The sequence below is a fragment of the Neovison vison genome, chromosome 2 (genome assembly GCF_020171115.1).
Source record: "Neovison vison isolate M4711 chromosome 2, ASM_NN_V1, whole genome shotgun sequence".
Taxonomy (NCBI): domain Eukaryota; kingdom Metazoa; phylum Chordata; class Mammalia; order Carnivora; family Mustelidae; genus Neogale; species Neogale vison.
The window spans coordinates 233,491,104-233,515,065 of record NC_058092.1 but is presented as its reverse complement, the minus strand read 5'-3'; the positions used below and the strand labels follow the sequence as shown (position 1 = coordinate 233,515,065).

At 56.1% G+C, this 23,962-nt stretch overlaps 1 protein-coding gene across 4 annotated transcripts in view; it reads left to right on the top strand.

Annotated features, from left to right (window-relative positions):
• CTBP2 (C-terminal binding protein 2) overlaps positions 1 to 23,962 on the top strand; it is a 153,782-nt gene that overhangs the window by 111,899 nt on the left and 17,921 nt on the right. The window contains exon 1 of one of the 4 annotated variants that reach the window (XM_044240705.1): positions 5,987 to 7,646. The exons of the other annotated variants lie outside the window; for them this stretch is intronic. Coding sequence (XP_044096640.1) covers positions 6,002 to 7,646 — 1,645 coding nt within the window. The 5' untranslated portion in view covers positions 5,987 to 6,001. Of the gene's footprint in view, positions 1 to 5,986; positions 7,647 to 23,962 lie in introns of those variants that run through there. 4 annotated transcript variants of the gene reach the window in all.

Below are 23,962 nucleotides of genomic sequence, written 5' to 3'. Positions count from 1 at the left end.
GCTGGACCCTGGTGAATGGAAGTGATGAGGGCATCTCAAAGGTGAGAGGAAGGAATTCGGGAATATTCTGAACCCAGTGCAGGGGAAGGGACATAAAACACAGTGTGATGGAGTGAGGGGTGTCAGCGTTGGGGTGGGTTGGGGATTACCCGAGATTCTGATTCTGTGGGATTTTTTGCTGTTACTGGAGGTTTTTTGTAGAAAAGAAGGAAGGAAGGAAGTGGTTTTCATTGAGCACCTGCCGGAGCAGACCTTGCACGGGGAGTTGCCGGCTTTTCCTGGTCGAGTTTTGTCCTGTGGCTTTATGTCCAGACCCGCATCCCAGCCTGCAGTTACAGCACACACCTCCCCGCCCCCCACGCTCACCCCAAAAACATGCCCTAAAAGAGGAACCGACTTTCTGCCCCATCACGAGTGGCAAACAAAGCTAATTTTTGTAATACAGCTGTCATCGTATTTATGATCTAGTTAGGAAATCAAAGTCAGGAGCAGTGTGCAAGCATTTGCTCTCACTTTTCGAAGTGGCTGCATCTTCAGTGGTGCACTGGCTGGGACCGTTGGGAGGGCTTGGTTTGGTTCCAGGGTTGGTTACTGGGCTCCATGTCGGGCCTGGGGTGCCCTGACGGTCTAAAGCTTCTGTCTTCCTTTTTTATTTTTCTTTTTAAGATCTCATTTATTTATTTGACAGATCTCAAGTAGGCAGAGCAGCAGGCACAGAGAGATGGGAAAGCAGGCTCCCTGCTGAGCAGAGAGCCTGATGCGGGGTTTGATCCCAAGACCCTGGGATCATGACCTGAGCAGAGGCTTTAAGGCAGAGGCTTTAACCCACTGAGCCACGCAGGCGCCCCTACAGCTTCCGTCTTTCTGCTGAGAGATGGGGAACACGCGTTCTGCTTCCCAGGATAGTCGTTGCTGTCCTTCCTTCCGGTGAAATGGTGTCCGGACGTTCTGATTTTCTCCTGGCATTTGTGAAAATGTAGTTGCAGGCTGTCTTAAAACACCGCTACGATGTCCTGTCCGCTGTTTGACCGGTGCACTTGGGTCCCCCACCCCCTCTGATTGTGATGAGCCAAGTGAGCTCTTTTGATGGGGGCACGGGGGGAGCAGAAGGGCAGAAAACTTTAAAGGCAGGAAGCTGTTTCCAAACATAAATTCTAAAACACTCGACAGAAACAACCAACCAACACGGCCTGTACACATTGAAAAGTAGGAAGCAGGATGTCCTAGGCCTATTTTTGGCGCTGGTTCTGCCAGAAAAGAGCGCGTAACCCACTAACCTCTGCTGTGTCCCCCAGGAGATGTCGCCTGTGGAAGGCAGAGGTGCGGGCGCTGCTGAGGCTCCGTCCAGGGATCCAGCCAGCACAGGGAAGCATCTCAGAGGCTCTCGTGTCCACCTTCGCTGGCGGAGCCTCCATGGTCTTGTGGCCTTGAGGGCCAGAAGACCAAGAGCTGGAAGGCCGGCCAGAAGCACCGCAGAGCTGGGCCTGGCCGCCTCCCCAGAAGGAACCAGCGTTGGTGGCCACCAGGCGGGCAGGGAAACGGCACAGCTGTCAAGGGACAGGCAGGCAGACCCAGTGCCCTTCTGAAGTCCAGACTTCAGACTGCCCGCCTCCACCCCGTCCTTGATACTTAAGAAACCGCTTATGAGAGAGTGTGAGGCGTTCTGTCTCTCGTGCTTTTCGAGCAGTTTCCTAGGTCACCAGAGTGGTTAGAGCGTGAAATGCTTGTTGGTGTTTGTCCAAGCACTGCTCCGTGGAAGGGCGGGCGGGCGGGCGGGCTGGTTGTCCCCTCCTTGGTTTTCTTCCCTCTTTTTCTGGAACCTTCTAGATCCTCTCTCAGTGTTTTCTGGTCTGCCTTCCGCACAGGGCCGTGAAGCAGGGCCTCGAGGAGGGTGCCACCTGGAGTCCCGGGCTTGCCATCGGGTTACTCTGTTCCGGCAGCTTTCGCTTGGGTTCGTTTTATTGGCAAGAGAATGTAGCTTGCGTCTCTGGCAGTTTCCAGAAGATGGCTTTTTTACTCGATGCCTTTTTCTGTAGTGAAACTCTTTGCAGGATTAAAGAGTTAAGTCTGTGAGGCTCATTGCTCTTTCAGAAATTGGTCCCATCTTGCTTTATTTAGTCAACATGAGATTTTCAGAAAAGCGGCTCCCTCCAAAAGACGGCAGTGTGCTTTAAAAAACAGAGCTGCCGGAGATTTAGGAAAGTGGGAGTCCAGTTCCAGGTGTTTTTACCTCACACGGGAAACATCTGTCATAATATTTGGCAGCTTGTGGAGCTGGGGCTGCGTGAGTCTGGGTGGCTTCCGAGCACGATGTGCTGGGTGACGGAAGGGAGACCCGGGCCGCCCCATTCTGGCGTGGGGGGTGGCGCCCACCTTGCAGCTTCTCCCCGCACCGGCTGCCCCCCTCTGGCATGACCCCTTCCACTCCTTCTCAAAAACTCATTCATGGTTTCTTAGGAGCTGCTGGGTCCACGTTCTAGACAGTCCTGCTTCCGTTGGAGAACTTGAACCGTGAACGTGATGTGCGTAAGCCAGGCGGGGCTCCCGAGCCACCTCCCCCTGCAGAGGTCCCGCCCAGGTAGCTCTCGGGGTCCCTCGCCTGCCTCTGAAGAGATACGCCTACATCACAAATGGGGCCCCTGAGCCCTAGAGCCCACACGATGTTATGGGTTTTTTTTTTTCTTTTCCTTTTATAATTTATTTTTAAATTTTTTAAAATTTTTCCCTTTTTTTTTTTTTTAGCATATAATGTCTTATTAGTCGCAGGGGTACAGGTCTGTGAATCACCAGGTTTACACAGTTCCCAGCACTCACCGTAGCACATGCCCTCCCTAACGTCCGTCACCCACCCACCCTCTCCCTACCCCCCTCCCCCCGCAACCCTCAGTTTGTTTCGTGAGATTAAGAGTCTCTTACGGTTTGTCTCCCTCCCGATCCCATCTCGTTTTATGTGTTCTTTATTCTAAGATGGGGAGAAAAGGAAATGGGTGGATGGGCTTAACCCAACCCGAGGCTTCCGAAAGTTTCTCTCATCAGCTCTCGGCAGGGGTCCCCAGCTCCAGCAGCAGCCCCATGTGCCCCACTTAGGGCCGGCAGAGTCCAAGTTCAGGAGTACTTTCTGATACTCAAGCAGTTAATTTTATAGGTGACCTCGTCAATACTTGAGAGTTTGGGAAACTCTTAAGCAAGTAATAGGATTACTGTGTTAAACAGGTTTCCTTTTCCAGCAGCGGGGCAGAGCCTACCCAGGGTCAGTGCAGGGGATTCTGGAATGCAGAGCGTTAGCTTTGGTTGAAGTTGGAGTTGGACCTGTGTCCCACACCCTGTGGGCCTGTATAGAGTCGCTTATGGGCAGAGCACCTAGAATGGCGCCTGCCTGGTACAGACATTGGCAGGTGTGGACATCCTCTGATAAGGAAACTGTAAGAAAGACAGGATACCAAAGATGCCTCCTTTCTGGTCACCTCTGCAGGATAAGGACTACGGTTGTCCATCCGCCCAGCCAGTCGGGGAGGAAAAGGTGACAGTGGGGTGTGGTCCTCCCTGAGAGGCCTAACAGGCCCCTTTTGGCCCAAAACCCCAGGACCGGAAGGGGAAGAGGTGAGGAGGTAGAGGTGGGCAGCGGCATCTCGAGCATATCTGGTTTTTAGTGTCTTCTCTGAGACACAGAGAGAGGGTGCGACACACTCTGAGCTGTGTCTCACCCAACCCACAGGCTGTGTCCGCACCAGCCTGTCCCTCCTAGTGAGAAGGCTCCCCGGTGCGGTGCCCCATCCTCCCTGGCCTGCCCTTTCCAGAGGGAAGGAGGCTCCAAGCTGTGCCCAGGGGAGGGGACAGCACGCACGAGGTGGGCTGGCCCAGCCGAGCCCGGAGATGATCTGCCGTAACCAGATAGCGCCGTTTCCATTTGGTTCGGGCTCTGTAATGTGCGCCTGTCCTTTCTGGTGGATCTTCTAAGGGAACACGTCTTCCGACTGCTGGTGAGACGCGTAGATGCCATCTTGGTGTGGCCGGGCCTGTTTCCTCAGGCCCCTGCCCAGCCAGGCCTTTCATCCCCTGGTGCCGACTGTGCCAACAGCGGAATCACGGAAAGTGGCGCCAGCAGCTGCCTTTTATACACAGAAACCCAGCGTTGGCGCTGCGGCTTGTTAATTTTTTTTTTTCCTTCCCATGCATGCCAGGAGGTGGAGGGGATTGGAGGAGGATTTAGGTCTCTTCTCCACCTGCCAGGGAATTTTTCCAGATAATTTGAGGCTTTGTTGGTATTTTGGGGTCAGAAATGGGGGCGGCAGTGTTCAGGTAACAGCCTGGGGTCCTGGGCTGCTTCCCCACCAGTTCGCCAGCAGTCAGTGGGTAGACCCAGAGCTTGTCCCAGAGTTGAGTTCGTGTGTGCCTCGGGACACAGGGAGGTGGGAGGGGTGGGGCACTGCGCCCCTGAAACTGTCTTGCAGTACCGTGTACCTCCAGCTCCTGGAAACGGACTTGGACCTACTTTCCTCTCCCACAGTAAAATCTCGGTACTCGTTCAAAAAGCAATTTTTCTTTTAACAACTGGATTTTTAAGTTTAAGATTCTAATTGAATCCAGCGCTGAGAGATGTGGGTGAAGACACCATTCGTGGGTGTCACGGCTGCAGGGAGGCTCATGATCTCGGTTTCAGATGTTCTCACTGGATCCCACAGTCGCGAGCTTTGGTTCTGGTGTGAGTTCGTGCCTCGGGGCTCCCCTCGGTCAGAGGAGCAGACCCTGCGACTTTGTCCACGGTGCTGCTTCTCGGACCCTTCGGTGTTCATTATTAGGAAATGTCATAATGCTCCTGGTGGGGAGGTCCTTTATCTCGATTAAAAAACTGGTGTTGCTCGTGTTCCTGCACCCAGAGTCCCCAGTGAGGGCTGCAGAAATCTTAGTCCGTGGGCATACTGGAAAATCGCCTGCAGAATCTAAGTCGGCCAGCCCGCCGGCATGCTGCTTCCCCGCAGACAGACGTAGAGGCAGGCCCGCCTCCGTTGCCGCTGCTTCGGTTCTCCTTCATAATGTGGGGGCTTAGTCGCTGACCTGTGGTGGCAGTCTTAAAATGGTGAATTCTAGATGACCCACAGAGGTGTGCTTTGGTTTGTTTATCCCTGGCAGTATGAAGGGATCTGTGTTTTCCGATAATAAAGTAAAAAATGCATTTGGACTTGAGTGATGTAACTCATTTGACCGGTAACCAGAGTCCTCGGAGCCAGATTTCGACGTCGCCCGGAGCATCCAGCGGCAGACCTGGCCCATTTCTCAGGGCACCTCGTGTTCTAGAATTGTGTGTGAGACTGCGCACCCCCCCTTTTTTATCCCGCCTGCCTGTTCACATTTAATTTGTTCCTAGCCGTGTGCAGTGGATTAACATTTCATCAGGGTGGATTAAGATTGAATCAGCATTAAAGCGGTCTTTTCCTGTTTTCCTTCTGTCACTTTTAGGTGATCGCGGCCGGGGTGAGGGAGGCATCGCGAGGAGGGGGAGGCAGTGCTCATCCCAGAAGTACCCCGGTGAGGACCACGGAGATAAGCCAGAGCTTGCTTCCGTGTGAAAGTAATTGGCAGTTGCAGGTTGGCAGGCCTGGCTGGAGCCCTCTGCCGTGTTCCTCCATCTAACGAGATGTCACATGGAACAAAAGCTTTAGGGGTTTTATTTAGCTCCTAATCCCCATGCTGAGAGAGCTGAGGTCCATGTGAGCTCACCCCCTGGAAGGGAGGGGGGCCGGCAAGCCTGGCGCAGCCTCCTTTCTGGGACTGGAGCTGCCGCTGGGGAGTGAGGCGAAGTTACCGTGAGTGTTGTGTTTTGTCTACTAATGTTTCGGAGGATTAATAATTCAGGCCGTACTTTGAAATAGAAAACCCCCAGTTGGTCTTTCCTGGCCGTCTGGGAAGGGCTAGAAGGCAGCGGGCCTGTTGGGATGCGTGTAACCGAAGATTAACAGAGACCCGCGTCCTGCCCTGCCTCGGCCTCCGTCCCTCCTTCCCGATGCCGGTCCCCAGCCGCCAGGTCCACATCGGCCGCTCCCAGAGCTGGGATGCCGCCGGGTGGTACGAGGGCCCCTGGGAGGTGGCCGAGGCCCCGGCGAGGAGCAATTCCGTGGTGGACGGCGCGGCTGCAGGACCCTGGTACGAGCCACGGGGCGCCGCCGAGCCCTACGTCTACCGGGAGGCCTTCTTCAACTCTGTTGCTGGAGGGAAGAGCCCGGTCACCGACTTCACCTTTTATGACAGCAGACAGGCGGTGATGTCTGGGCGAGGTGGCCTGCTGCCGCGGGATCACTACGGCGACACAGCGGGAGCCTCTCGGGCACCCAGGGAGGCTCGCCACCCCCGTGACCCGGGACTCAGCCGGTCGCTGCCCGGTTACGGCGTGACGGGCAGCAGGATGTCATGGGATCCGGTGCAGGGCCGGGTCCCTGCCCTGCAGGAGGCCGGCCACCTGTACCAGGACCCCGCGGGCAAAGGGGTGGCCCAAGGGCAGCGGACGCAGAGCCGGGCCCCGTCTCCCACGCGGTGTGGGGGGGAGCTGGCCGACGGCAGATACGCCCCGGAGGTCCCCGCCCACCTTGCCAGCCAGCTCTACAATGACACCGGTGAGAGGCCTGTGGATTCTGTCCCCGCCAGGCAGGCGGCCCCTACCTGCCTGGTTGTGGACCCCACCGCAGCCAGCGCCTCTGACGGCAGCACGGGGGTGGCCCCAGGAGCACTGCACCGTGGCTACGGGCCTGCCCGAGGTGGGATCCCCTCCAGGATGGCCGATGAGAACTATGAGATGGACCCGTCCTCCTTCCAGGGGGTCGGGGGCAGGAGGAGTGCGCTGCCCGAGTTCCTGGCGTTCCTGCGGGCAGAGGGGGTGGCGGAGGCCACGCTGGTGGCTCTGCTGCAGCAGGGCTTCGACTCACCGGCCGTCCTGGCCACCATGGAGGACGCAGACATCAAGTGCGTCGCACCCAACCTGGGCCAGGCCCGCGTGCTGAGCCGCCTGGCCGGCACCTGCAGGACCGAGATGCAGCTGCGCCGGCAGGGCCGGGGGGCGCCTTCCCCCCGGGTGCGCTCCAGCAGCTTCAGCCATCGCGGCGAGCTCCACGGTGACCTGTCTACGCTGGGCACCTCGGCCTTGCAGCCCCAGCCTGCGGGGCCCCTGCAGGCGGGGGACCTGGCTCGCCGCCCCTCCAGCGCACCATCCCAGCACCTCCTGGAGGCGGCAGCTGCCTACTCTGCCCCTGGAGTGGGCACCCAGGCCCCCCACTTCCCCTCCAGCTCTGGGTACAGCTCTCCCACCCCCTGCGCCCTGACGGCCCGGCTGGGCCCCACATACCCCCCGCAGGCTGGGGTGGCCTTAACTCACCCGGGCCCCGCTGCCCCCCTCCACCCGGGCCCCAGAACCGCGTACTCCACAGTGTACACGGTGCCCATGGAGCTGCTGAAGCGGGAGCGCAGCGTGGCCGCGTCTCCCCTGCCCAGCCCCCACGGCAGCCCCCAGCTCCTGCGGAAGCCCAGTGTCCCTGTGGAGCTGTCCCCACTGCCGCCAGCCAGCCAGAGCCTCCACACGCCTCAGCCGCCCTACCAGAAGGTGGCCCGGCGGACGGGGGCCCCCATCATCGTGTCCACCATGCTTGCTCCGGAGCCAAGTAATGAACCCTCCCTGCCCTTCCTCGTCGGGGACGGTGGTGAGGGGTGGTGCGGGCGGAGATGTGAGCACGGGACTGTGGATCCTCCCGTTTTTGTTGCTCTCCCGCCACGCCTGGGGAGACCAGACCCTACACCCAGGTGCACGCATCTGCTCCCATGCGGCCAGCTAGCCGAGGGGGACCGGTACGCTGGAGTGAGACGGGTTTACGGTTCAGGCTGACCCACAGGGACAGCGGCACGGCCTTCCCGTTCTTGGGTTCGGCCCCAGGTCCTTAAGTGACGCTGTCTGTGCTGATGTGACACAAGTGTGTTTCTGGGAAAAACCCAGAACTCACTCAGAACAGAACGAAGCTGTGGGCTCACGGGGGTGGCCTTCTCTCCATCTCACACCTTCGGTGGCTCTGGGGAAGGTGGGGGTATCTGTGCAGGGCCTCCCACAAATTGGGTGACCCTCACTTGCCGTGAGGAGTGTACCGTGGCGTGGAGACGCCCCTGGGAAGGTTCTGTGCGCAGGATCCGAGGTCGGAAGCACCGGAGAGTTCAAACCGGGTGTGCTTCCTGGCCTGTGTGTTACACAAAGCAAGATGACGACATCCCTTAGAACACCCTGTTTCAAAGACAGCTGTCGTCTCGTTTTGGAAAACGCAGTTGGGGATTCTGTTTACTTGTAGGGAACGATACATTTTCAAGTTGAAGACGGAAAGCGCTGTCCTCGGTGGTTCTCTTCAAAGACAGGAGACACGTGTAATTTATTAGATGTGTTTCCTTGGGTTTTGTGGGTGAAATTCCCGGTGGACGTTCTCTGAACAACACTTCACCTTGTGTTTTCACCGTAGAATCTTTACTGATAATTCATGCTCTACGTCAGGTTTTTCTTCCCCCCGCTTTCTTCCTTCTTGCCACCCCTTTTTAGAAAACTGAATCCCATTCAAATGAAATTTTTTTCTGAATAACTCGAGTTCTCAGGTGGAGGGACTCGTGTGAAAAATAAGACGTACCTGTTTGAAAATGCCCCCCATCAGCTGTGGGAGCCTGATCCTGAAAACCTGAGGGGCTGGATTGGCTCTCGTGTCACTTTGGGGGCTGGAGGGCAGTGACCTCGTGGCTAGAAGGAGGCTGAAACGGCTCATGTGGCTTTTAAGTTTGATGATAGAATGTATTTGACTTTTTTCTTCCCCCTCTCCCTCTAATCAACGTGTGGCAGGGGAAATTCAGATGGGCTGGCGGAGAACGTATGCACCTTCTCCCTCGCAAACATTCCTTCTTTGCAACCAACTAATTTGCATGGCGATGACATTTGTTGCTGCAGTAATTTCATCTGATAATGGCCGGGCTTGCAAAGCGGATCTGAAAACATATTCCTTAATTATGTGTTGCTAAGCAACGGGAGGGTTTGGTCATAATCACAGAAAGATTATCTCCTCATTGAAGTCCTGGAAAGGTTTTGCTGAAGGAGGACCTGTAAAATTGCCTTATTTTCTTCTTTCTTCTGTTTATCTTGTGCTGCCTTCTAACAGAAACATTCCCCGTTATTTGGGCGAGGGGTCGGGGGATATTATTTAAGTTGTTTGGAGTAGGATCGTTAACACACTGTTTTGCAGACCAAAGGATATTGATTTTTTGTTTCATTTCTGTGGCAGCCAGCCAGTGGCAAGGAAGCCTGCAGTCGGAAGTCTGCCAGCAAATAAATTTCTCTGTCAGATGATCTGTCCCGGAGCGGTCGTTCTCCTCCTAGATCCTTCTGCTACATTCAGTGTGTCTTTACGACCCTCCCCTGAACATGGTGTGTCGGGGCCCCGGGGGCAGGAAATGGGCTTCTCCTGGGCAGAACTGGCATTGTTGGGGGGCAGCCTTCGCAGTGTCCACGGCCAGATTCGGATCTCTTGGTTCCTACTGCCAAGCCCCAGTGGTCGCTTTGCCCCTGAGAGGGCAGCATGTACACTTAAGGGAAACACGCCAGCCCTAAAGTCTGGGAACCCAGCATTCCCATGGGGCGGCCCCAGCTAGCCTGTGCGGCCAGGCTGAGCCGGGGGTGGCCGTCCTCAGATCCAGCTTTGGCCGCTGTGGCCATTGACTGCACAGCCAGCACGAGTAAATGTTCATTTTGGTCTTCTCCTAACCCAGAAGGTTTCCCTCTGATCCGGAGAGACAGGGAATGCTCAGGAAGACGACTCTCTTCGCTGTCTCAGGGGAGGCAGTCTGTAGGTTCCCAGTGGGTTGTGTGCTTGGTTCTAAGTGCCTGGTTGGACTTCGACGTGCTCTGGGTGTTCTAACACCTCCTTGCTTTCTTCGGTCTCTGAACTACCTGATCACCGTGGTTGGCTTTGGGGATGGGGTCATGGGCTCTTTGCTAGTCCGTGGAGCAGGCACTCCGGGGCCGCTCTTGCAGCCCGTCAGCCCCATGTGATGGGGGATTAGTGCGCGTCAGACCCGGACGAGCCTTGGCATCTGGTGGGTCTGCTGTCACGTACACGCTGACCGGGTTGACAGTGGCCCAAGCTGCAGACCCCCAGCTGTGGCTCCCGCCCAGCATCATCCCCTCCCCCACATCACAAGGCGTCACGCAGCCCTATCTGCGACCGTGCAGCGGGGCACATCCTGCCAGCAGCGGCGCTGCGGCCACAGTCGGTTTCTGTCTCCCCCAGAGACCGCAGGGCACGCCGCCCACGAGGGCTCTCCGAGAGCACGGCCAGCGCTCACAGACTCAAACGAGCAACGCGGCGTGGCCCTCACTGCCTGGGAGTTTGTCTCCTTCCAGGCATTTGACCGCGTGCGGTTGGGTTTGTTAAGTGTTGTGACCCCCATCTCGTGCCAGGGCTGCTGCCCAAGGGCACATCCAAGGTCTGTTGGTGCCAGGGCCATGGGGAGACGGGTGGTCGCCACCGTGTTCCAGGTCGCCAGAGCTGGTCACGTGTGTGTTTGATGCAGTGCTGACACGCGGTGTGGGCCCCTGGCCTCCTGGGTGGGAAGGCCGTGGGAGAAAACTCGAGTTTCAGAATCCGAGTAGAGGGTTGGGTGCGTGCACACTTGGGGATTCCTTCCCTGTCCTTGACTTTCTTGGAGGGACCCTCTGCACGTGACGGTGGGTGCTGGTAGGACGGAGGGGCAAGGCGCGGGGCTGGAGAGCGAGGACTCTCAATCCGTGAGGCGGGAGGGCGGCCACCACGAGGCCCCAGAGGCCCCCAGAGCCAGCGGGTCACACCCATCCCCTACCTATATATAGGTAGTGCCAGCCTGGGAGGGGTGGGATGAGGATCTGGGGACCGTGCCCCCGAGCTGGCACTGCAGGGAATCGGGGTGATGAGATCAGCCCCTTCTGCCAAAGAGCCTTACTTTGGCAAGATCTCAGTCTGACCGAAGAGACGTGTAGGGCAAATAGGGCAACGCCTAGGCCCCTGGACATGGAGCGCAGACTTGAGTAAGGCCGCCTGGGAGCTTGGCTCTGGCTAATGGATTCTTCAGGTGTGTGTGGGCCCCAGGTCAGCTGTGTGACACCCATAGGGTGTAACACCGAGTCTGGTCTTGGGATGCTGTGCCGCCTGGGGTATCGTCCTCGGATGTGGGGCGCTGCCTTCTGAAACAAGGCACACGCACAGGCCTTCCAGGAGCCTGGGGTGGTCTGCGGACTTCCGGAGGGAAAGGCAGGGCTGAGCACAAACCCCAGAGCAGCCATCAGACTGCAGGCATCGTGGGCAGTCCCAGGGCGAGGACACGGCCCCTGCAGCATGAGGGAGCCAAGACCTGCACACGAGAGTCACCGCCGGAATGTCCGGCTCTGCTCGGTAACCTCCTGGGGCATCTCTGGGGCTTTTTTTCTGGCAGAGGGATTTGCACCTTTGTGGCCAAGGAACTCCAGCCTCAGGGAGCAGGAAGGGGGCTCATCTGAGGCTGCTTAGCCGAACTCCTCCCTCTTCCCTACAGTGCCCTTCCTCAAGCCTTGCGGGTAGCCGAGCGCTTCAGAGCTGCTGACGGCCCTTCCTTTCCCAGCAAGGAAAACACGGGAAACGTATCCTGTGCCCATTGACATGAACGGGCCAGCTTGCTTTCGTCTTGCTTTCGCACTCCATCCATCTCTCAGGGCAGCCCCTGTGCACAATCAAGTGGGACTCCTCGGTTCCTGTTTCTCCCTTGCACGGTGGCCCCCCAGCGTTCATCTGCTCCTGGTCTCAGCATTCAAGACCCCAGATGCAGCCATCCCCCCGCCAAGGCCCCCATGAACCCCACCCTCTGTTGGAGGTCACTGGACTCACCTGTCACCCCTGCCCTTCACTGTTGACCCTGTTTTCCCGGAGTGGGAATGGTCATCTCCTACCTGTCCGTGTCTGGGAGAATTTGGACCCTGGTCATTTTCTCCTCACCGGACTAAACTCGGAGCCGGAACTTGATATCACCCCTTGTTCTAGTAACTTTTCACTGGACAGAGTCTGCGTTTCTCGGTTCTGCTGGGTTCCTAGAAAAACCATGCATGCCGGGGAACAGGACTTTAGCCCCGGAACAGAAGGTAGTTGAACACGGGGTGTGTGTCTTGGTGACCATATTGGGTTCTCTCTTTCTACTCCCATGTCTGTCAAAGGAAGGTGGGAACTGAACCTGCCTTGTGGGCATGGGGGGGACGCAGCCTGCGTAGGAAGTAACTTGAATGTTGAGATCATTAGACCTGCGTGGCCTTGGCTGGAGCCTGGGCCTGCTTAGGGAATGGTGCTTTGCTCGTCGTCATAGTTTCTTGGTCACTTAGGAGGCTGGACGCAGGGCTCTGGGCTGAGGGGCGCTGCAGAGCTCCGAGGCCAGGCCTGTCCCCCAGCTCCGGGTTTCTCAGGAGCCTCCTCTGACCTTCCAGCTGTGACCTGGTGCTTCTGTCTGTGGAGGACCACGTCCGAGTGGACTGTGGTCGGGCAGCCTGGAGAAGAACCTGCCACTGGCTGTTCTAGGTTCTAGGATGTGAGGGCCATGCCACCAGGCCTGGGTCCTCTGCAAGATTAGTGGGCCTTTCACAAAACCGGGTGTTTGGGAATTTTTGTCACCTTCTGTGCAGTGTGCCCTCCAGCCCGCACAGTGATGGCTCAGACCCCCTCCACGGTGGTGGGGGGGGGTGTCAGTGATCGTTCAAGGAGTGTGGCCTGGGAACTTGGGTTTGACCAACTCCACTCCTCTGCCTCGCGGGGCAGGAAGCCCGTACCCCTATGGTGGGCTCCCTCGGCCTTCTTGGAGGGCTATGGGGTCACCACGGGGTTTCTCCCTGGAGTGCAGGACACAGAAGGTGGTTACTGCAGCCAGTCCTGGCTGTGCTTTCGTCGGAGTTAGTCTGAAGGAGCTGCCCCGTGTTCTCACGGGGAGGGGGTGCAACCTCGTCGACCCCGGGACTGGCCACGTCTGCCTGAGCTCCTGTCGCCAGATCCTGTTTCGTGTGGCCTGAGCAGGCTGGAAGTTGCCCGGGGACAGGTCGTGCCCTCTCTCTCTAGATGGGCGTTCTGTGTTCCTGTTGGAGAAAGAGTGGGGCCTCGCCCGCACTCACGGGGCCCCACCTTCGCGGAGGGACCTGGCAGGCTTGGCTTTGGCTTCCAGAGAATAGTTTGTGTTTTTCTATCTCTTCCCCCAGGGATGCCTGCCTCTCCAAAATCTTTAAAAGAGGTGGCAGTCCCAACCACCCCACAGCGTGGGCCAAATTTTTCTGGAGGATTTCCAGAGTTGGGGCACAGGGGACTGAGCTGAATGCACAGTGTGGGTGAGTATTGGTAGGATCATCTGCCCAAGAAAAGGGGACGCTGACTGAGCCTTTACCGTGGTACTTTCTCACCTGACCTTTGTTCTTTAACTGCGTCACATTTAACACGTGGCGGTGTTGAAGGTGTACACCATGCTGTTTTGATCGATTTGTGTAGGGCAACACGATTGCGGACGAGGCAGCATCCGTTGTGTTACGTAACTATCATCTGACATCATCTGTGTTCATTGCCCTGCGCATCGGGTCTCTGGATGACACGTGTCCCCGCTGGTGTCCTGAAACACTGTCCCTCTTGGGCGTGGCTCCCCCACCGTTCTTTGGTATCAGCCAGTTCACTCTAGTTTTTACAGATTCACCCTTTTTAGATTCTACGTACAGGTGACATTGTACGGACCTGTCTTTCTCTGTCCGACCTCTCCGGCATAGCGTGATGTGTCCACGCCACCCCCCCCCCCGTGTTGTTGCAAATGGGAGACTGTCTGCCTTCCTCATGGCTGAGTAATACTTGTACGTCTGCGTCTTCGCTTCTTTAGCCATTCATCTGTTGATGGGTGTTGGGGTTGTTCCCGGATCGTGGCTGTTGGGAGGAATGCTTTGATAACCACAAGGGTGTGTAGATCTGTTGAGATCCTGTGTTCATTTCCTTTGCATATATACCCAGAAGTGGAATGGCTGGATTGTATGATAGATCTTCTTTTAGTTTTTTTGAAGAACATCCATACTGTTTTCCACGGTGGTTGGACCAACTGACATTCCCATGAACAGTGACTGATTTCCTTTTATTTTTTTTTTTAAAGATTTTATTTATTTATTTGATAGAGACACAGCAAGAGAGGGAGCACACGCAGGGGGAGTTGGAGAGGGAGAAGCAGGCTTCCCACTTGAGCAGGGAGCCCAATACAGGTCTCCATCCCAGGACCCCTGGATCATGACCTGACCTGAAGGCAGATGTTTAACGACTGAGCCACCCAGGTTCCCCTCTGATTTTCTTTTTACCAGATGCTCACCAGCACCTATTGTCTCATTTTTTTTAAAGATTTTATTTATTTATTTGACAGAAATCACAAGTAGGCAGAGAGAGAGGGAGAAGCAGGCTCCCTGCTGAGCAGAGACCCCCCGAGCGGGGCTCGATCCAGGACCCCAAGATCATGACCTGGGAGAAGGCAGAGGCTCAACCCACGGAGCCACCCAGGCGCCCCAGCACCTATTGTCTCTTGTCTTCTTGATGATGCCATTCTTACAGGTGTGAGTTGGTATCTCATGGAGGTGTTGATTGCATTTCCCTGATGAGTAGTGATACTGAACATCTTTCCGTGTATTCCTTAGCCATTCCGATCCCCCCTACATGCCCTTTGCCCTACGCTGTGGTTCTCCAGCTTACGTTTGGCTTCTTTGATCTCAGGGCTCACTCGACCTGGGTCTTCCATGGCACATGCAGCCAGGAACAGACAAGAAGTCCTCACTGGCTTTTGTATAAGAAACGTGCTATGCAAGTACTGTCTTCCATTTCAGGGCTGTCTTTTCACATTCTTGATACTGTCTTTGAAAGACAGGTTTTGATTTAATTTCGATGAAGCTCGGTTTATGTACCTGTTTTCTTCTCTTGCCAATCCAAGTTCATAAAAACACATGCCTATGTTTACTTTCTTAAGAGTTTGACCATGTTCACTCTAACATTCATGTGTTTGAACCATTTTGAGTCCAGTTCGCACATGGGTGTGAGGTAGGGGTCCAGCACATTCTACTGCATGTGGCTGTCCCGTCGTTTCGGGACCCATTTGCTCTTGCTTTCAGGGGAGCCGAGCTAGGGGAGGGAGCCCAGGCCGGGTGGTGCTGGAACCTCATACTGTATGTATTGCATCCGGCAATGAATCATCCCAAGAAAATAGACATTTTTAAAAGAAAACCAATATATATTAAAAGAGAAGACTTTTCAGACATTTGGAGCTAATTTCTTGTCCCTAAGATATGAAGCAAGAAAATTTTTTTTTTAAGATTTATTTGACAGACAGAGATCTCAAGTAGACAGAGAGGCAGAGGCAGGCAGAGAGAGAGGAGGAAGCAGGGTCCCAGCTGAGCAGAGAGTCCAATATGGGGCTCGATCCCAGGACCCTGGGATCACGACCTGAGCTGAAGGCAGAGGCTTTAACCCACTGAGCCACCCAGGCGCCCCTGAAGCAGGAATTCTAAAGCTGTTTCATAGGAGCCTAGCTGGTACATAGGCGTTTTGGGGTTTTTTTGTTTGTTTGTTTCTTAGATTTATGAAATAGAAATAATGCGTGTTGTCTGTAATTGATCAGCCCGTGTTAGCCTAAATGTAATCAAACTGCGGCTGTTGGGTGTTTTCCCCATTTTGGTGCTGGCTTGCACAAAGAACTTTTTAGTTGCTTTTCGTGTAAAGGAAAAAAACAAGTCTGTTCACTTTTTCTTGCTCCCTCCACTGCTCAAGGAACAGGAAGGTACTCTGCAGTTAAATTTAGCCAAATAGCGGTACGCAGTGTATGAATAGAACAACTTCTTTGGCAAATTGTTAGGAGAGCATAAAATCAAACCTGTAAACGCCCGTCCCCACTGAGAAGGTGGGCGGCTCTGGGGACATGTTCTCCTGAGAGCAGTTGAGAATTGATCCCAGGAAGGGTTTGCCAAGTGTGAGTGGAACAACTTGTTGTTTAAACAAGGTTGCTGTGGGAGGAAGCATCCTGGGAGGCTGAGTTTGTGGAAGAATCGAAGGTTCCCGACGGGAACTCTGACTGCTGGGTCCCAGGTGCGGGTACCTAGACAGCTGGTGGGGCCGGTGCGGGGGCTGGGGGGGAGCCTGTCCTCCCGGCACCGACAATATGAGAACGTCGCTTCCACAGGACTGCGGGTCGGGGGTAGGGGTGAATGGGGCGGTGCTTTACCAGCATTGAGAGAATCCAAGTCTGAATCAGTCCCGTAAGTAATAGTGTGATGGTCATGGTTCTGGAGCATGTGAATTCCCGAGAAGGCTCTGAGTAATTCCCTATTAAGATGGCAGTCTTGGGGCGCCTGGGTGGCTCAGTGGGTTAAAGCCTCTGCCTTCGGCTCAGGTCATAGTCTCAGGGTCCTGGGATTGAGCCCCGCATCGGGCTCTCTGCTCTGCCTGCCTCTCTGCCTACTTGTGATCTCTGTCTGTCAAGTAAATAAATAAAATCTTAAATTAAAAAAAAAAAAGATGGCTGTCTTGAGGCTTAGAGGGGTTAACTCTTCCCCAGGTCACACAGCAGGGCCGGGACTTGAAACCAGCCTGTCTGATTTCAGACGTGTGACTGGCCACTGTGTCATGAGGAGCCACCACGCACAGGGCTTCGGGGTCACGTGGGATTCAGCAGTGGTATTGAGTGGGGCATGGAGACCTGCCCAGGCCAGAAGCTGAGGTCTGTGTCCACAAGAACAGTAGAGAGGGTGATTCCAGAGGAATCCTGTGGTGCTCCAAGGCTCATTTCCGCAAGCGTGACATCGGGGTGACGGGCTCCACTCGTCCCCAGAGACCCAAGTGAGGAGCATGTCATACCGTGCACTGGCCCAGGCTTTGCTCCTGGCCAGACCCACTGCTCTGTGGCAGAGCCAGATCTCCTTCCTCCTACCGTCCTGCCCAAGGAAGGAATTCTTCCGTCTTCAATGCAGTGTAAATGTTCTTTTGTCCTAAGAGGATTGAGCCTGGCTCTGGGAGATGGCTCTAACACAGGGCAGAGTTGAGTAGAGGGACAAGCAGGCATATGTAAGGGAAGAGGAAGCTGGGTGGGCGGCCAGAAGGCAGAGCTTTCCCTGCGGTCTTATGCACAAGGAGGGGCCTGTCTCTCCGGGCTTCCTACCAACCCTAGTGAAGAGGGAAAGAAGATCAGTTAATTCACAGTCTGCCCCTTGCTCCTGTCCTTCCCACTGTCCAGAGAACCCACACTGGCTCCAGACGCGCCGCTGGGGTTCTTGTGTTCCCATCGTGTCCCAGCCTGCCTCTCTCCGTTCGAGGGCTCTGGACTCGTGACCGCATCCTGTGCATTGTCTTCTAGTTTTTATAAAACGTTAGTTAAAATTTTCAGTGGGCCTCACCCGGTCACGACTGCTAAGCTCCCATGTGCAGGTTTGGGGCCTGGGGAGGGGGGCGCGGGGCAGGGGCTGCTGCTGTTCTGCAGCTAACCTCTGATTCCCTCTCCAGGCTGCCTGCCTCTTCCTGGCCGGCCGCAGCGGGCATCGCCAAGGCCAAGGGGATGTGGCGATTTTCCTCAGTTGAAGGGGGCTGTACCTGGAGAGGTGGCCACTGTCACCGGCCACGCACAGCGTGGGCCAGGCCGTGCTTCCTCGTACAGTCAGCTCAAAGCTGACCTCTCAACCTAACCAACTTCCCCACTGGGGATTTCTCTATTAGGTGCTCTTTATTTGATGGAATAAATATGACTTTGTGATGGGTTCTAGTGTTTCCCCGTGAACTGGGCTTTGAGCCTGGAGCCCTTTAGAAGTCATTAGGCTTTAAGAAAAAAAAGTTATTGAGAAGAGCGGGGAGGGGAGACCCCACCAGCTGTTGTGCTTGGGAAAATCAGCTTCCTGGCCACTCCAGGGCCTGAGGGGGCAACGTGCCTGGCCGCAGGCCTGCCGGATAGCAAGGCTGTTAAAGGGTCTTTAGAATCACTTTCCTTTTTGGTTTTAGGGCCACATGAAAAACGGAGTTAGCTGAAAGCCTTGGGCTTCTTCCATCTCCCATCCAAGCCTTGGTGGCTGTCATAGCTAAGAAACAGGGCACTGTTTTGTTTTTATGGGCACGGGGCCTGCGCAGTATGGTCAGAAGAATAACCCCTGGGTCCACCGGGCTCTTCCAGGGCCCTTTCCGGAGGAAAGCATGGTGTCTGCTCCTCAGGGGCACCGAAGGAGTCGGGCAGGAGCTGGCAACCGTGACGGTGAGCAGGAAACCCCGGGGCGGCCGGCACGTGGGGGCAGCCCGAGCTCCAAGCCAGCTGTGGCCGCAGCAGGACCAGGGGGTGAGGCGAGCCCATAGGGGCTGTGCTGTTCACGGCTTTTCTGCGTTCGTGGGTCACCTGAGCACCTTCCTTGCTGCTTCCTGTTCTTTGGAAAGAAAGGCCCCTCCAGGCACCAAAAGGGAATATGGGGTGTCCTCAGCCTGGTCGGGGGCCCAGCCCTCCAGGGGCTTCCCTCCCCCGTTGTATCCCCATCCCTGACTTGCCGTGTTCCAGACCATTCTGCCCCCCTCCCCATCCATCCCGCGTGCATCCCCTAGACTGCCACAGCCCCCCGCTGGGCGTAAGGCCCTGTAAGTGCTCCGGGGAGGAGCGGCTGGGGCAGGAGAGTTCTGCAGCGCCCTGTCAGCCCACGTGAGCTGCTGACACACGCCGACGGCACACAGGCCAGCAAGTGGGCGTGCAAAGCTTGCCTCTGCCAGACTCTTCTGGCAACTGTCCCTTCTTTTCTCATCTTTATTTCATTTTATTTTTCTCAAACATCCCCTTCTGTTGTTGCCATGGGCACATTTTTAGAACTTGAGAAGTACTCGCATGAAACACACACCACGGGCAGGTAGGGCCTTTTCCGGGAGTCCTGGGGGGACAGCTCCTCCCTTCTCGCCCCTCCCCAGGGCTGGCGCAGGATGCCCAGAGAAGGCCCAGGGCCAGGCCTGCATCACACAGCCCCACGTTCTGGTGGCCGGGAGCTCCGGTCAGACAGGAGCATGGTTTCCGACGTCGGACTGTTCGGGAAAAGGCTGTGTAGCGGAGAACTGCCTCCGTGTGCCTGGCTTGGAGCCTTTGAGGTGACGGCTGGTGTTTGCACCACACGAACCCCAGCAGCTCCCTCCCTCTCTGGGACGTGGCTCTCCTGGGGGCAAAGCCCACGTCCTAGGGAAGCAGTGACCTTGTGAGTGCCGTGTGGGTTGTTTGCCGTTTTGCATGGGTCACACCACTTGTGAGAGCGGTTTCGCACTTGGCCGACTTGTCCGGCCCCGTCAGGGAGCGGAGTGAGACCAGAGCCCCAGCGCAGGGTTGGGAGAAGGTGAGCGAGGAGGGTTCTCAGGGGCCTCTCTGCGGCGCCGTTCCAGGCTCGGGGAGGTTGCCCAGAGCTCCTGCCAAAGGATGTGGGACACGCCCCCCCCCCAGGCTAATTGAAAGCCCCAGGAAACAGACATATGGTAAATGGTAAACACCCTCACACTCAGTAGTTTCTAGGAAAAATAGTTGGTGTGGGGAAGCTCTGGGCGGCGAATACTCGCTTTTCTCTCCTCCATCCTCTGTCGATGAGTTCTGATGACTTGGTCGTCTCCCCAGTTACAGTTTAGAAGGGGCAGAACTGTGTTGTCTCCCCCAACACACACAACCTGCCCCCCCGATCTGTCCAAGGCGGGTGGTGACTGGCTGTGAGGCACCCAGCACTCTGAACAACCGTGTCAGCCTCTGGCTCCTGCGCTGGTCAAAGCTCGCTCCCAGGGCCTTGGGGGAGGCACTTCCTCCTTCCGAGCCTGCACCTCTGGGACCTGTGTCGGAGGTCCCCAGTAGGTTGCTTCCTGTCCAGATGGTCTTGGAAATCACGTGTTGGGGGAGTCGCAATGTTAATGCTTTCAAGGGCAGAGGTCAAAAGCCGAGGCTGGCATTTCCGGGACTAGGACGTATGTTGGCCCATGATCGTATGCTTGGTCTTAGGGCACTGAGAGTGGCCTGAGGGATAGGGACCAGGAGCTTGCAGCGTGCTCACCATTCTCTGGTATTCTGACAGGTGAATGCATCCTTTTAGGCTCCGTGGTTCTGAGGCTCTAGGGCCAACCAGCAGAAAGAGGGACTTGGGTGGGCTGCGGAAGAGGTCCCAGCTTGGAAGGTAGCAAAGAGGGGGAGGTGTGGTTCTTCTTCTGGTGCCACAAGATCGTGTTGGAAGACACTTACTGAGATTCATCTCTTGAGCCACAAAATCCAGACCCACCCCAAAAGGAAGGGTCCATCCCTGCTGTGAGAAACCCCAGATGAGGATTCTTGATTTGGTGGCTGTGTGTAATTGACAAATGGCCAGTGTTGCTGTGGAGAGAGGAACTTGAAGGCCTGCCCATCTCCTGAGCTGGGATCACCTGTCTGTCATCAGACTAGATGACGCCTGGGCCAGGGCTCTGTGGCTCTGTCCAGAGCCCAAGGCATGCTGGGAAGGTTAGGAGGTGAATTTTGACCTTGTCCTTGAACATGGGTGTCCTCGGCTGTTCCCAAGCCCAGCGCCCGCCCAGGCCACATCCCTCCATCCCGTCCTCCCTCCTTGCTTGCTCCAGGACCACCTTTTGGGGAGATCCAGAACAGAAATCACATTTTACCATAGTCAGAAGCAGAGCCTGGAGGCACCTGGGTGGCTCAGTGGGTTAAAGCCTCTGCCTTCTGCTCAGGTCATGATCTCAGGGTCCTGGGATCGAGCCCCGCATCGGGCTCTCTGGTCAGCAGGGAGCCTGCTTCCTCCTCTCTCTCTGCCTGCTTCTCTGCCTACTTGTGATCTCTGTCTGTCAAATACATAAATAAAATCTTTTTAAAAAAGAAAGAAAAACAGGAAGCAAAGCCTGGCTTCATAGGCAGCTTTGCTGTGAAAATGTGTCCCACAGCAGCCTGCTTGGTTTTCCATCTTGTCCCTGTGGCCCTGAGCCAGTCGAACCTCAGTCCTCTGAGCCTTCCCTTCCCCATGATCTTGGGGCAAGTACTTCCTCCTCTGTGCGTTTCAGCCGGGTCAGGCAGGAGCTGCTCAGGGCTGGTGCTCAGCCCACCCCAGTGGAAAGCACCTGTTTCAGGAGCTTCTTCGGGGCAGAGGGATTCACCGGAAACACAAGGCCCCCTGGAGACTGGTGAGGATCATGGGCATAAACACTCCAAGCCAGGAGCCACTCTGGGAACGGTGCATAGAGGTGGCCGGTCAGCTCCCGGGGCCACGTGTGACAATCCAAGAGACTGATTGCAAGGAAGTCATCAATGGTTCTTGGTTTTGTTTTGCGGCTCTGCTGGAGAAAGCAGTTTCTGACCCTTTTCTCCATTTAGGGTCTGCAGTGTGGTGTGGACACTGTACAGTTCATCAGACTGGTGACTCAGTTTCCCTGGGTGCTCTGAGGAACCAGTTAAAGCAGCCACAAATGCTTGTCTTTCTGGAAGTACAGAAGTTCTCCTTTTCTCTGAACAGGGTGATGTAGACACCCACTTCTGATCCTGAATAGGGCACGCACATGTGCACTGGTTTGGCTGCGATCACCCGGCAAGCCTCGGTGGGGAGAAGGCAGTGGCCGAGGCTCCTGGGAGCCTCCCTCCCGCTTGGCCGGCTTTCTGTCCAGCTGTTACCCGAGCTGCAAGGGGGGGCCCTGAAACCATCTCACTGCGAGGGCCATGACTCATTAAGATCCATGTTTTATTTAAGAAGCTGATGCCCTTATCCTGTGGCCATCTCTCAAGCGAACTTCGGAGAACGCTAAAATCAGAGCCAAGGAGTGACTTAAACCCGGCTGGTCTGTGGACACAGCCAGCCCTGTGAGGGGTTGCCTTGGCCCTTGCCTTGTGCCGTCACCCCCAGCGTCCCGGCCGACCTGTGCCCGTCAGCCTGGTGACGTGTGCGATGCGGCGGTGAGGAGTGTGTTCGTGGCTCCGTGGAAGATCGGGGTCTCGGGATCTGACTGCCCCCGAGGTGCTGTGCTCCCAGAGCACGGTGTCTGCTCAGAATGACCCCCCTACCTAGTCGAGCCTCTCATCCTCAGGGGCACTTGGGGTAGCACCTGGAGGGGCTGAGGGTCTGCACGGGATGGCAAGGCCATTGCCGCGTTCTTTTCCTTTTTATTCCCCGGTGGCTGTTTTGTTCCTGACTCCTGCTGTTTTTCCAGCCCTGGCCTGGGGCTAGCCCTTGCTCAGGGTTGAGTTAAGTCATTTTCTGCCATGCAAGGTCCTCGATGGCCTGGTGCAGGGACACTGCGGAGTTCCGGGCTGCTGGGCCCGTGCTCTGCCCGCAGGCCTCTGCTCCCCCACCAGGCACCTCCTGCACCCTGTCGCCATCTGGGTTCCCGGTGTCCGTGGAGCAAAAGGTTGAACAACTTCCTTCCAGACCAGGGAGCGACCTGACGAGCAAGGCTCCTAGGGCCCTGGCCATAGGGCTTAGTTAGCATCAGGTGGAGGTTCTGGGGTGTGCCGAGGGAGGAGTCCAAGAGCTGGGGACTCCTCCAGATAGTGAGGAGACAGGGGTGCTGTTTCAAAAGGCCATGCCAGAGTCTCCACTCCCAGTGGCCAGGCCTCAGGGCAGGGCGGGGGGTGCTCGGAGTCCGCCGTAGGGTGGAGCAGCCTGGCCCTCAGGGGCGCCTGTGATTATGAATCCCGTGACTGACATGCCCACAGCTCAGCCCTGCTTAGGGCGCCAACCCTGCACACGTCTCCTGGGCCTTACACAGACGTGATCTATCCTGGTTACACTTGGGGAGCAGCTTCCCTGGGGCTTCTGCAGCATCGGCGTGGGTCATGTCCATGCTGTTGTCTTTGTCAGATCGCAGGTGCAAGTGTGTGCACACACACACCCCCAGTGGGACAGTCTGCAGTGCCCCCCGCCCACCCTTGCTGGCTCCAGTGTGAGTGTGGATGGCCCGATGCCCTTGCCTTGGAATTGACATGTCCATTCTGCTACGGGACGTTGTTTAGAGCAAAGTTCGAGGCCAGTCTGTTTCCGGGCTGGGGAAGTGTCCCAGCCTGTGGAGGGCAAGGTCATGTTGGGAGAGGGCTGCCTTCCACATGGAAGGCAGGTGACCCAGCCAGTCATGAAGGTTGACAGAAGCAACAAACCACGGTCCCTGCTGTAGAGCCCCGCAGAGCAGAGGGCAGTCCTGAAGTGATGGAGGAGGTCACGGGACCCCTGGTCACAAGCCTGGCGGGGATGGCATAGGAGGTCCGGCTGCACACTGAGGTCTGAGCCTGGGTCGTGGGCCTGTCCTTCCTCCTTCTGGGGCCTTCGTACATCTCCCTGCTCCCTTCTGACCTTCACCTTCCTTTCCCGGTTTCTAGAGGGGATTGGGCTCACTCAAGAGTGGCAGACACATGTCCTTTTTGCTTTGCGTTACGATGCTCTGATCTGACAATTGACATGAACACAAAGTGCTAGATGCTCTTATTGACTTCCAGCAAATGGGATGGGGAAATACAGCAGTTTTTGGTAAAGTCCTTTATAATAATGGTTTGATTTTTTTATTTCGAGAGAATCTTTTTTGCAAGGTATGCTTTTTTTTCCCCTTTTTGCCCCGTTTCCTTTTCACTTGCTGTAGAAACCTTGCACAGACACTCACTGGGGCATCATGACCAGCAGGGACTTGGAGGCTAAAAGTGCTGAGATCCGTTAGTGACGTCTGCCGTGGATGCGGAAAATGCACGTGTGTGTTTGCGTTCCTGGGGCGGGTTTGCTGTCCTTCCTTCTCTTCGGGGCTGACGCACCACCCCGGTGCCTAAGGGTGGCTCCCTTCCAGCCTGAGCTGCATTTTTGAGGTGTGCTCCTCTAATCTCTATGCTGGAAAAGTTGCCTCCCACAGTTGGCCCTGATTAAAACCCATTTTGTGTTCCTGGTTGTGAAGCCGCCCAGGGAAAAGCTGTTTACTCCATT